Here is a 14,182-nt window from a genome sequence, read left to right on the forward strand (position 1 = left end):
AACGCTCCATATGAGAGGTGGGGTGAGTGAGGGGACGAGGCAGAAACACAACACTACAACAAACACAAAAGCCTTGGGATTAATCACTTGACAAAGATTATAATTGAGATTGCTCTCCACCCTTAAACATACATTTACTTGTGAAGGTGGGAAAGACATGGAAAATTTTCGAGAAAATAAAAGCTTAGAAAAGAAGAAACCAAGATCACAGGCTTCAACTGGAACTTGTGAAAAATGCAGGCAGCCTTTGCTGCATATAATTAAAATTCTTATCACTAGCCTAAAAATATATAATCATAAAGCCTATAAATTAATTTGTGCTGCTCTTTGTACTGTGCTGCTCCTTCCACTGCACTAAAACCTCCAAAAATTGCTTAACCTGCTCATCCCAAGTAGTATATAATATACAAAGATCAGATACTTGTTGCCTGAATGAACATAATTTGAGGTTCACATAAGTAAATAATAAATTTAAGGCAAAAGATTAACTACCTCTGAAGTGTCCCTGAGAGAATAGAATGCTTTGGTTTCTTTTGGGATTGGGGATACTAGAATACCATAACCTTGGTTTCCATTCCGTAGCACCTAACATAAATTAAACCAGACATTTACTACGACGTTGTTTAACAGTAAAAATTTGAGGATAAAATGTGTAGCAATATTATATGCACACCTTAAATGCATCTTCATCAGTCTTGTCATCTCCTATGAAAATCGGCAGCACATCGTCACAATCACTTAGGCCTGCATTATATTTGTTCAAAAGATACAAGAATTTTTAAAAAAACATTTCACAATGCAGACATTTTGCCAACAGAAGAGGGGCTTGACCTCGCCTGAGGCAGCCAGGCCTGGGGTTGGGGGAAAAGACATAAAAAAAAGAAGCATAGTGAGAGAGGTGGAAAGTACCAAGGGATTCAAGCAGAAATTCGACTGCTTTCCCCTTATCCCAATCAATAACGGGTCGAACCTCTAAAACCTGCATATTATAAATCAGTTGCCAAACACACATCAAAACCCGCATAGCTCACTTTTGCCAAAAGTCTCTAAGACAGAAAACTAGAGAAGAAATTGCTGAGATGCCTGCCAGTACCTTTCGCCCGTGAGTTAAATGTAAGCGAGGATAACTTTTGAGAATGTCATGAACAAGCTGAGCAATAGTAGGCCAATTCTGCAGTTCAGATTACAAAGCAGATACAGTAAGGTAATGTCATAATTAGAGAGTCATTTGTTTAAAAAAAATCAATGTAATTTACTCACTTTCTCATCAACATTACGGTAATGTACAGATGCACAAAACTTGTGGTTCTCAACTTTTGCTCCTTTAATATCCTTAGTCATGTCAACAAGGGTTTTAAAAACCTGAAACGATGGATGACAAACGTTAGCTGCATATTCAATAACATGTTAACCCAATAAGTGGCAAGAAAAATTTTAAATGCAAGAAATAACCCACCTTATCGATCATGGGTAAAAATTCACTAGCAGGCTGAAACAAACTAACTTCTTTATCCTGCAAAAGCAAAACAGATGGATGTAAATAAAATCGATACCATATATGTCAATTTTACATTGAAGTAAAGGCTCCAAATCTCACCTGCTTGTCAGTAGAGTTATTAGTGTTAGAATTGCCATCAGACACTTTGTGCACTGGGCTCATTATATCCATCCCATGACTACCGGCATAGTGTAATTCGGCTAGACCTACCAACTCACATACCTGAGGAAATGCACAAGGAAGACTATACATTAATCTCAATAGCACCGGAGCATGTCTGAAAATAAAGATCGAGATATGGCTTTATTAATTACCTTGTCACGATTTCTTCCACTGATTATCGCTGTTGGAAAATACTTGGCAACATTTCTCACAGCAGAGCGCATCTGGTTATTTGACAAATTTTGCAGAGATGATTTAGACAAAGCTATAAATACAAATAAAGTAAAATAACAATAGATTACCAACAATTAGAGATCCTTACATCATCAGACATAAGTGCACGATCAGGGTCGTCGACAATGGGAGAAAGGGTCCCATCATAGTCCAAAAAAATTGCAATCTTCTTACCCTCAGCAGAACCGAAGATTTGCTCAAATGAAGTCAAGGCAGATGGATGCTTCTTCTGTAGAATAAGAAAAACAAAAACAAATTATAAACTTATTATAATAAAGCCAATGCACACTTGCTACTAATATACTAACTCCATTTTTATATAGTTGACACATTTCTTTTATTACGTTTGTCAAAGCAGTATTTTAACGATTAATATCTCTAATTCTCGACATTGAAAAATTATAAAAAGTGGTTATTAATAAACATATATATTGAGATGATTCAAACAAGATCTCGCTTGACTATGTTTTATCGCAGCTATAAATCACAAAAGCTAGTCAAAGCATAGTTTGTATGTACTGTAAATGTCAAATAGTGTCAACTAAAAAAACAGAGGAACTATTAAACTAATGAGGAAAATGTGTTACCATCCAAGAAGAGTAAACAAAATCAGCGTCATCTGAAGCAACCCCAATATTGAAGTCCTTTAGCAGCTTCTTGCGAGGAGGGGAAGAAGACTTCATGGCATCTAACCAACCACTAGACATAGCATCTTCAAGCTCGCCAGATTTTTTCTTAGGAATCGGTATATACAACCCCTTTGAGAACGATGTTCCAGTATGTGAGTAAGGCATTAGGCTTGGATGAATACCTACTCTCTCATTGATGGGAGTGGGATCAGTTAGAACAGGTGAGGTTTGGCCTGAAATCATGTCCAACGAATCCAGTTTCGCTAGTAAAGGGTACCTTAAAACTGGAGACTAACTTGGCTTCTTATATGAATGTATTAACTAATCAGAATATAGAAATTGAGCTAAGAAAATGATGAATTAGCTAAAAGCTCAACTATCCAACCCTCTTATCGATGAAAAACCACTTCTTTAACGTTTTCTTATCGCTGCAACTTGAAGAACTGTCCATCAAGCAAACATTCCCTGGAGACTAGTAAAAGCAATAAACATATCTATCAATTCCAAATTGTTAAATGCATGGAATCAAAAAAATAAGAACAACATAATACAATACAAATGTGAAATCTGCACAATAAAGTACCTTGTCATCTCGAATCCTAAGCTGCATTTACACAAGATAGCTGCAAATCATTTCCTCCCAGCTTAAATAACACAGGGAAGTTTAATTCCTTTGTTTGATCCTGAAGCAAAGCATGCAATTAGCTTAACTAAGTGCACGCTTAAAAGTCGCAATCACACACAATGTGGTTGCATAATATATATATATTTTTTTGTTTTGTCAATCCTTACATTGTCACTTCTTGCAATGGAAGTGGCACTAACAAAGGAAAGATAAGTTGGTGTAGGGAGGGGACAACTTTGTAGATTGGGGAAACATGCAAAAAGTTATGGGCCTAGCAACCAAGTAGTGACCATCATTTATTCAGCAATAAATTAATTAATGACCATCACCTTTCTAAGCTTGGTTTATTTCTCCTATTCTATTCATTTATACAACCCATATATATACGCTCAACTACCGATGATACACACAATCTAAATGACCATGTAACTATGATACACCATATCATAAACTCGACATAAACAATGCTTTTTTTTGTGTAAATTTCCAAGTTTCAAAGCAGAGTTGGATCACTACTAGCTAAAAGAAATTAACTAAATAAGATGTATTAGCTTACAAAAGCATGTAATCATGTAAATGTACTTACTTACATACGAGGAAGTAAATCTTCTCAAAGATTTCAAAGTAATGGCAAAAAAAAATCCAATGTCACATGCCAGTTGGTAGGATTATAAAGTTTAGAGTAAAATTTTTGAAGGACCAAACATGTGGAAAAGAAAGAGGAAAGCCCTCAATACCCTTATTATATAAAAAAAAAAAAGAAGTAAGGTACACATTTAATATGCTACTCTTAATAATTTGGTCCACTTTGTCCCAAAGAAACTATTCACAGCTATGTCACCAGAACTCAAGCAGTCGGCACATTAATACACATTACAGAAAAATTATGGAATTACTTCAAATGAATTGTCACTGTAGGTTGTAAAAACAAAGTTGATTGTACAAAAAATTTTATAAAAGACAACAAAAAAAAACATATAAGAAATAAATGGACCACTTATAAATCCCCACACTCTGTGTTAAAACAGAATAAATCCTGAGAAATTAAAGAGTTAGACTCAAAGAATTATGCAGTGAAATTTTAATTTCATCTGTAATGTGGTAAGAAAAGCCAACATAGCATATTATTATACATTATATATAAACTTCCAATATAGTGTTGATATTTGATATACATACGTTAAAAGTTTCCAGCTGGTATTCAGGAAAAAAACACCTTCAATTCCTACATCTAGTTTAAAACCACAAGAAGCTAAGAGACACCAACAGTGGAAAGTATCCTTGGACTAACCTGTTCCTATAGCCATACCATTAGGAATAGAAAAGGCCAAGATGGAAGACAGTCCATCAGAAAATATCGTAATCTCTCCAACCTAAAATAAGCCTCCACATTATGGTTATCCGAACTATGGAAGTATTATTAGGGTTTAAATTGTCGGGTTCTCCAAAACAAGCTTTCGATTTCCTTGGGGTGGGGTGGGGGGGGGGGGGGGTGTTAGAAGAGGGGCTAATTAAGCAGCTTTCAGTTTCCTTTGTATTGCAAAGAAGATATGATATGCAGTTTTTTTCCAAATCTATCCAAGTCATAGAAAGGCCATTCTTATCAACCGTATGTGGATAGCTAGCAATTTGGGATGGACGGAGTACATACTAATTCATTGACACCATAAATAATAGGAAGTATAACAGTTGAAATGTGCATATTTGAGAAAAAGACAAGGCAGGTATATATGCATATCATCACAGCAGCCCTTGAGTTGGAAAGGCTTTAAATATTAATTAAACATGACAATCACACATATAAAGTTGAAATTCAATATAGACCAAACTTTTGACAATGTAACTTGGCTGAAAGTCAATAACACCCAAGATAATTTTGAAACATCTTGCACAAAGTCTTCTCCTTTATAAACTTTTTCCTATAAGTAGTACACTCCTACAATAAAAAGGCGTCTAAAATTCTATTGCCAAACAATTACAAGTACGATTGGTGCACAAACTTATTAGAAGATGCAGCATGATTTGATAACTAATTCATATTTTAAAATTGATATTAACCATTAATATATACTTGTATAATATCAAAATCAAATAATATTAGCTAGACTTGAGTGTGACATAAATTAGGCAAAGCATAAAAGGGGAAAAGGCTACAGCTAGCAATTAGTTTAATGCTCTATTTAATTAATTAATTAATTAATACCCACAAAACGTTGTGATTAAGAAAGAAAATAACAGCTGACTAAATTAATAATGTAAAATTTTAATGATTAAGACATGAATGTTTGTGGAAACTTGGTCATTTTCAAGCAATGTTCAAGAACAAACTTCCAAACTTATGCTAATGAGGAGTACTAAACTAAACCATTTCTATGGACCGACCCGTACCATATACTATTTCAGGTCACTGTAATAATATACATGTATGATGTATGGCTCTTGGAACAAAAACAAAGACCACCTGAAATAAATACATTTTTCTTTTTTCTAACGTAATTGGGGGTTGGGTAAACTATCATTTTCCATGACTAAAAAATTGCAAGTACTAATTGTCATTTTCTTAGTCGTTTATTAGAAATGGGACCCACTTTTTATATCCCAGTTATTAATGGTAAAGACTAAAACTTGCAAGACTAAATTAATCAAAGAAATCAACAAACTCTCACGGGTAGTGATCTTCGACCATGCAATAATTGCTTGTGATTAAAACGCTATTGATTTTTCAATTGCATATTAATTAAAATTGATGTAGCCTAGAATATAATCAAGAAATAATTAATTTTTGACAAGTTAGTTAAAAACAAATTTACAAGAAAAAGTCAAGCTTCTACCTTTAGAAGCACCCAAATAAACAAATTAACTCATTAATTCAACCACCAAATTTCCGGGGAAAAAATAAAGTTAAGAACTACCACCACAAAATTAATACTTTATTGAGTTATTCTATACATCTATGAAACATAGAACCAAAAAATAATTAAACAAAAAAGGTATGAATAATAATAAATCACCCAACATGCGCCACGTTCACCGCCAAAATGCACAAATCAATTACTTCTTCATAAGTTAAACAAAAGGGCATAGATTTCACCATTAATGAAAGTCAGCTGATTTGCATGTTTCACCAAAAATAAATTAATCTTTATTAATTTTATGAATCACGGAAATAATTAATTAAAAGAAATTAAATCAACAGCTGTCATTATTAACCATCAACAACAACAACCATAAACATGATTAGAAAATTGCATAAACAAAAATGAAAAAAAAAAAATCAGATCTAAAATTGATTAAAACATAATTACAATGCCAAATTCAACATCATTTTATCGATAATTAAACAACATTGGATCATAAAATATATACAAATTATCAAAAAGATTAAAACTTTCAAGATCATTAAAGAAGAAAACAAAATTTGCACCATTTTACCTGAATCAATTGAGGTCGAAAATGCAGAATTAATCTGAAAGATTGGCAATTTGAGAACGAAGCCTTAAAAGAAACGCCTTATAATCTGAAAGAAACGGGAGGAAAAACGGGAATGAAGGAGAAAGAAACGAGCTTTTGAAGCGAAGGAAAGACGGCTGAAGAAAAAGGAAATTAGAAAGCGAGAAATGAATTGAGAGAAGAGAGACAAATTTTGCAAAAAACTCTTTGTATTTATAGACTTTCATAGGTTTTCTAGAAGACGTGCTTTACAAGGAAATTTGGACGGGCTTTTTTTTCTCTAATTAGAAAGAATATTTTTCACATTACTTTTTATCGGTTTTTAATTTCAATATTATATGTGTATATGTATATTTCAATCTTACCTACTTGTATTAAAATTATAATTATGATTTATGATTATAAAATATTCATCACTCCTAAAAAATATGACTAATATGAGTGTCACTTGTGTATGTACTTCACCAACTTTAGGGTTAAATTAGCATAATATTCTATCAAGATTAACTTCAGCCTTGAATACACATTAGGTGATAATCATAAGCTAATCACACATATAGAAGATTTCAAATTGTTGCATTGATATAAAATCTCATGAATTATATGATGTGATTAGGATGGTTGCATTGAGGTGGACATTAGTAAGAAATGAGTTTTTTTTTAATTTGATTTGTTTGGTTGCCTTTTCATAAATTCATATACTATTATTCTTTAATAGTAATTTTTTTAATACATTAAAGATGCTAATTAATGTAGGAAGATGTGATTCTTATTTCATGTGAGTAAATATTTTTGATACTTTAGTTTGTATATATTATTCTCTTAAGTCCTAGCAATCACTTTTATATATAATATCAGATAACAATGTTGAAAGAAAAAAAAAATGATGGTCTTATTCATGAATCATCACAACACTTTTAATGATTTAACATTTATGCACCTTTCTTTACAAAAGAGATGCCAAAACACGGTAACTTAGTTGAAAGCTATACGCAATCTTAAACATATATACTTGTTCACAATACTTTTGATATGAGTACAGCGTATACTGTTCTGGCTGGTTTGCTTTATCGTGACTTCATAAGATATCACTTTCATTGTAGGTTTTTTTTTAATATATAAATTACCTTACACATTATACGTTGTGTTTCACCTTAGAGTCACTCTAGCTTCTTTAATACATAGTATATAAGTGGTCCAAATCATGATCGTATCAATTATTTGGTACATGAGGAATTGACCCAATTAGGGAGTAGAGAAGCAATAATACAGGAAGTTTTTAAACTTATTGGCCCTAAAATAATTATGACTTATTTAATTTGAATAGCATGTATAATATTTAGCTATGAATTGAAATAAACACACAACTCATTAGTAATTCGTACAAACTTATAAGAACTAAAATGAATGAATTTAATATGATTGGAGTATCTATTTTGTTAGTAATACGGAGTAGTACATCAATATTTAATTATCAATTACGAAGTATGACTTAGGTCAACTATTAATGTGAGATAATTGATGTAGTGTCGAGTGATATTTTCTTATTGTTGGTCAGTGATATTTACTGATTTAAATTACACAATACTTGTATAACAGATTAACGGTGGTGAGCTGCATGACGTTTTTGCTACATGTATCATTAGGGGAAAAAAAAAGGAACATCTAAATTAGTCGTACCACATAACCATAACGACCGAAAGGCTCAAATAAACGAATTAAGAAAGATGACGATTAAGACTTGAATGCAAAAATGGGAAAATATCCTGTTTACTATGGAGTATTTATTACCATAATAAAAAAAAATAGTAAGAAAAATATATGGCATAAAGGTGGAGTAGTTAATGTAATTAAGAGCTTACTTTTGCATATTAGGCCCCATTTTCGGCAATAATTTTTCATGTACGAGTCTTTTTATTAGATGTCAGTGTCAAGTGAAATAGTGATTCAAGGTAAATTAAAGAACTTAACAACTATGTTTCAAAAAAAAAAAAAAAAAAAAAAAAAAAAGAACTTAACAACTAAATTATGCTACCAGTAAATTAAAGTAGCTATTTCACTACTCTTGGAATGACAATTTAACATTGCCAAAGTATAAATGAGTAATAAATAAAATAAAATAAAAAAAAAAAAACACGTGTAAATGAGAAAGAGGAATGCGGAAGCAATGGAGGAGCACAATAATGCGTGACGTGGTCTAGTGTCAGATGATATTAACACGTTTGACTTTTCAGTTTTCACCATCGACGACCGACGTTGCCTCCTCCTACAAAACCAACCGAAAGCTGGTGTCTTTGCCAACTATTATGTGTTCGTTGATTGATGCCAAAATGCCAAATCATAACTAACTCATCATCATACGATCCAACATTCACTCTTATTGCAATATCACACCTCACTTGTCACTTAAATGATCATATAATAATTAAAGTAATAAAGTTCCGCTAATATATATTGTCTAATAATGGATAAATGCATATAACATTTGTTGTTGTTTTGTGTTATAATTGCAAGAGTAGTGTATAAACCAACGTAAGAGCATAAGGAACATTTGGCAACTAAACTAAAATAGGGATTTGCTTCATACTTAATTTTCCGTAAAGTTATGAATTTATTTATAATGATTTAGCATCTAAATCATTTACTTGTTGAAGATTTAACCAGTGACGGTTTTTTTTTTTTTTTTTTTTTTAACGGAGTCAAATAACAATTTACAAATTTTAATGGGGTCAAGTGAGTAAATTTTAAGCAGAAAAAAAAAAAAAAAAAAAAAAAAAAAAAAAAAAAAAAACTTAATTTTTTTAGGAAAAAAGCTTCATTTTAGAGGAAAAAAATTTCCTTGTTCCATGATCAAGTGGGGTCTCTGGATTTAACTGTGTAATATTATGTAAGTTGTATAATACGAAGTATTATAAACCTAGATACTTAAAGACAAATGATTAAATTTTCTTTCTATACTCCATGACATAATTTATGACGCTTTGCGATTAGTTTGTGAATAGTTAAGGCGATTATACATTAAAGCCCTAATTTCTTTTACAATTTGTTTGGATAAAGAAAGGGGAAGGAAAAGAAGGGGAGGGAAGAATAGTGAGTTTTCCTTCCAAATCTCTCCATTATTGAAGGGATTAATTTCCAACAATTTAATTCTTCCATTTCTCTCTTCTCTGATTCCCTCCCTTCCTCATTTGCTATCCAAATAAAAGGTACTCCATCTTTCCATTTCTCTTCCCCTCCTTTCCCTCCATTTCCTTCAATCTAAACACACCGTTAGACATGCATTGGCAAGAAAAATGAATAAAAATAAAGAAAAACAGACAAAATGTTCAACTATAAACAGACGTTACTCCAAGCACGTAGGCGTAAATTATGAGGAACATGAAGATCTTTTGGCCTGGGTCGATTCCATATTCTCCCTCCAAACCCCAAAGCATGCATCTCATTTGGTCATTTCTCTCACATTTACGCATTTAATTTATGCAAGAATCTAATTCCTTATTGGCTCATTGATTATCTCTATTCGAAATGTTTTTTTTTGTTTTTTTTTTATATATATATATAATAGTATCACTTTAATCATTGGTCGCGTCCGTAGTATTTTTATAAGATTTTGAATATCATCAATATTGTGAAGGTTTAAGTAGTTAAATTGATTTCCCTCAAAAAAAAAAAAAAAAAAAAAGTAGTTAAATTGATTTTGTCAAAAAAAAAATAGGTAGTGTTTTTTTTTTTTTTTTTTTTTAAAAAAAAGGGGGAAAAAAGTAGTTAAATTAATAGCTTGTGTCATCTAAAACTAAAGAAAGGGGGGAGTATATTGTATTGATTTATTCAAATTAAAGTACTTGGAGGTAAAAATATTGGAACGTATTGCAAAGGAGAAAAAACTTCAGTAAAAAGAATAATTGATTACATTATATATTCTACGTTGTAAATTTTTATATATAATTGGAAGAGTTTCAGAGGAAAAAAAAAAAGAATTTCCAAGGTGTAGCTAGGTGAAGACGTGAACTATAATGATAAGTATATTTAAAGATTTATTTATTCAATATTATTTTTTTAAAAAAAATTAAAACTTTTACGCGTTTATTAAAGATAATAAAAATAATAGTACTCTTGATCTTGCTATGTCATCATAGCTAGAGTGATGTGTGTGTAATGACTTTTGTATATGTGTTTAATTAATAAGGCTTTGTTATTAGTTTTTGTTTTGCGTTAGTATATAGATTGGTAAATATTAATTCGTTTCAAATTATAGGTCTCTTGTTCAAACCATGTAGTGACAATAAATATTTAAAATAATTATTTTCCTTGTTTATTTTATCATTTGACCTATTTTTAACAAATTACAATTTTATCAAAGTATCAATTATTCAATTATAGGAATTAGCTAGATAAGTTGATAATATGTATTAGATATATATTACACCATTTCATGTGGTTATGTTTAGTCTTTTCACATAATTATGGGTTAAAAGGAGAGCAAATGATAAAAATAGTGCATATATAAGTCATAACAAGTCAAGTATAAAAATAAAAAAATTAAAAAAAAGTATATATTTGTTGTATAATGATCTTATGATCGAAATACTTAGTTATTTGGATCAATGTGAAAAGTATGCGTTTACTAAAAATTGCCTATCATTTGGTTTTTGTTTTAAGTCAATGCTAAAACTTCTTTCAATATTATTAAGGGAATCTTGCTACATGTATTATAATTCTATGTACCAACCGGTCCAATAAACAAGAGGTCGGCGAAAAAATGGCACCTTGACCTTAAACAAATACGTAGCAAGAACAAGGCTCTAGGAAAATGCTATTGCCTATTGGAGTTCCTTGATACAAGATATTCTCACCTGCTTTTCCTAGGTTGGAGAATAATGATGCATAATTCTATATATAGATCAAATGACTCGATCAACGATGGACTTCGTCGAACATGGTGAAAGGGCGTTAATTTTGGTATGTTTTGTAGAATTTGTTGATCTTCTACTATCAACCACCGACAATCAACTAGAGATCATTTAGTTAGTTAACTATTCAAGTTAAAATATATTACCACTCTCTAATTTTTATTCATATTAATGTTTTTATAATCACTTATTGACTGTTAGCTTGTTGTATATTTGCTCATTTGATGACTAAATAGTATATTAATTAGTGTTAGTTGTTTGCCTTGAATATTTTAGCTAACAGATAGTGTGATAGTAGTCCGAAATTATTGATTAAAACGGAAAAAAAAAAAAAAAAAAAAAAAAAAAAAAAAAAAAAAAATCTATTTTAATACATAGTGAGTACATAAAAGCATCAAGTACCATGTATTGATTTAAAAATTAAAATGGAATATTCCATAAAACATTGTAAATTCAATAGTAGTATGATTCCCTTTATGTGAATCATTAAAGTATAGAAGACAAGTATTACTTAAAGATTGAAATAAACCCAAAAAGCTGATGAATTTGGAAAAGGTAATTATAAAAAGATGATCCTAAAAAGGGTTTGACTTATAATTAGTTTTTACCCTGAAAAGCAATGCATGTATCATGCATGTATTGCGCTAGCTGAGCCGTATGAGTTGAAAAATTGAGCTGACAACTAATTATGTACTTCCTTTGAAAATTGTCTTCGAGAATCCCACTATTACCGTGGATTTGGATTACTTTTATTCTCGGGTGATGATTACTGAAATATAATACGAAAACTTGATCACCATCATTCTTAATCAACTATATAATTATATATATAAATCAACTTTGGGTAAGGTATGCATGTTCATATGATACACATTGCTATATATGGGCTTATGGAGTACCTTTTTAAGAGAACATATTTTGCTATACTACTCGTATGTAAGGCCTAAAACAATTCTAGTTGAATACATAAAACTTTAAAATTAATTTGTCCTAATTATATTATTATAACATACTCTGATTACTTTGATAATTTTGTTTCAAATTAGGTAATCATATAAATTAATAACAATCAAAGATTTATATTAAGCACCTAAAAAAAATACTGTTTATTTATACAATTAGTATATGCTTGAATTTCCAAATGAAAAAGCTAAGCTAAGAGATTATTAAAAGCTAAGTGTATACTACTTCCAATTCTTATTATTTAATCATCTTAAATATGATTTAATTACTTACAAAGTATATAGTTGTATTATAGTAACAAAAATCAAGGAGAATTTAAGAAATAGACCTCTCGATCATATATGTGGGTAGAATATGAAAATAACAAGAGAGTAAATATAAAATACATGAAAACAAATGTACTACCTCCGTTACAGGTTATGTGCAACGATTAGACAATTTCCCTCTCTGTTTTATGTCAAATCGTTGCACATAATGTGTAACGGAGGTAGTATATATTATATGAGAAAAAACTTATTCATTTGTAATAAATGCCTATAATATCCTTCAACCTCAAGCCCTAACTTTTAAGGTTTAAAAAGTCGTTCTAATTATTGTAGAGTAGATTTAATTTAATTTGCATATATAACTAATAAATATAGATAGTACAAAATAGTAAACAAATTGAGATCGACAAGCAAAAGTAGTCACTATCTTGTTTCCAAACAAATTATGGGCTAGAATCCCATTCAAAAGTACTACAGTAGCCTTTTATTTTTATTTTTATTTTCACTTCCTTTTTAGTTTTCTTCCCTACATTGATGTAAACAGGGTTACAATACAATAAAATGGGTTACATCTGAGTCAGCTCCTCATCACTTCTCATTTTCATTTCATAAGGTCCACATCAATTTTGTAGTTTCTTACTAAGAAGTAGTTTAATTAATTATTAGTGGGACCTTTTAGATTTGTAAGAAAATAAAAAAGTTCCATCAATCTCTTAGAAAAGCACTAACGTTTGTTTAAATTGGTGCCCATTTTCCTTAAAAAAAAAAAAAAAAAAAAAAAAAAAAATTGGTGCCCATTTTTTATGGGTTGCTTTTAGAGTTTTAGGTTTTTTGTTTCACACGACAACATTTCGCCTCATATCATAGTTATTTTTTTGCAATTGGCTGCCTTGATTTTGTGCTGTCACTCTCTAATCTACTAAGTATATTGTTGTCTTCTACTACCACTATAATTATTTACATAAGAGTGAGGTATAGCTCAAGTGGTTAGAGCATTCCTCTCGATTCCAGGAGATCCTGGGATCGATTATATATATATATATTTTCGTACTGCCCTAAATTGTTGAAAACAAAAAAAAGGAAACAATTTGATTATGTGTATTCATTGATGTATTATAAGGAAGTTTTTTATTTTTAATGTTTTAAATATATGGTACGTAGTACAATGATATTAATCACATAGTACTCGTTTAATTGAGCTAGACAACACGCAAGGCGACAATTAGACTAGCAAATATGGTAATATTACATCACTATATGTATCAGCTCCGTGGCTCCTAACTTCTAAGCATCAAAGGTATAAGTGTAATGTAAGAAATGGCTTAATTGGCAGCCCTTCAACCTCAAGCTAAGGTTTACAATTCCACCAACTTCAATTCATGTGTTGTACTGCACGCTACTACGGGTACAACATCATAATAATAGGCCAACAACGCAATACTAAT

General features: G+C 30.7%; 1 protein-coding gene across 2 annotated transcripts; it reads right to left on the minus strand.

Moving 5' to 3' along the window:
• Positions 1-54: 54 nt before the first annotated feature.
• On the minus strand, positions 55-6,808 carry LOC145581535 (putative trehalose-phosphate phosphatase F). 2 transcript variants are annotated; one of them, XM_081638550.1, is made up of 13 exons: positions 6,581-6,808; positions 3,107-3,206; positions 2,482-2,988; positions 1,983-2,123; positions 1,813-1,884; positions 1,598-1,720; positions 1,457-1,513; positions 1,261-1,362; positions 1,094-1,171; positions 910-979; positions 674-744; positions 493-585; positions 55-379 (listed from the first exon to the last, which is right to left on the minus strand). In XM_081638550.1, exons 3-13 carry the CDS (start codon positions 2,764-2,766, stop codon positions 311-313), a joined length of 1,161 nt encoding a protein of 386 aa, XP_081494676.1. In that variant the 5' UTR covers positions 2,767-2,988; positions 3,107-3,206; positions 6,581-6,808; the 3' UTR covers positions 55-310. The 2 variants fall into 2 exon arrangements, with proteins under 2 accessions (XP_081494676.1, XP_081494668.1); XM_081638542.1 differs by having other exon boundaries at positions 2,482-2,995.
• Positions 6,809-14,182: the final 7,374 nt, after the last annotated feature.

This window comes from Chenopodium album, chromosome 2 (assembly GCF_948465745.1).
Source record: "Chenopodium album chromosome 2, dcCheAlbu1.1, whole genome shotgun sequence".
NCBI classification, from domain to species: domain Eukaryota; kingdom Viridiplantae; phylum Streptophyta; class Magnoliopsida; order Caryophyllales; family Amaranthaceae; genus Chenopodium; species Chenopodium album.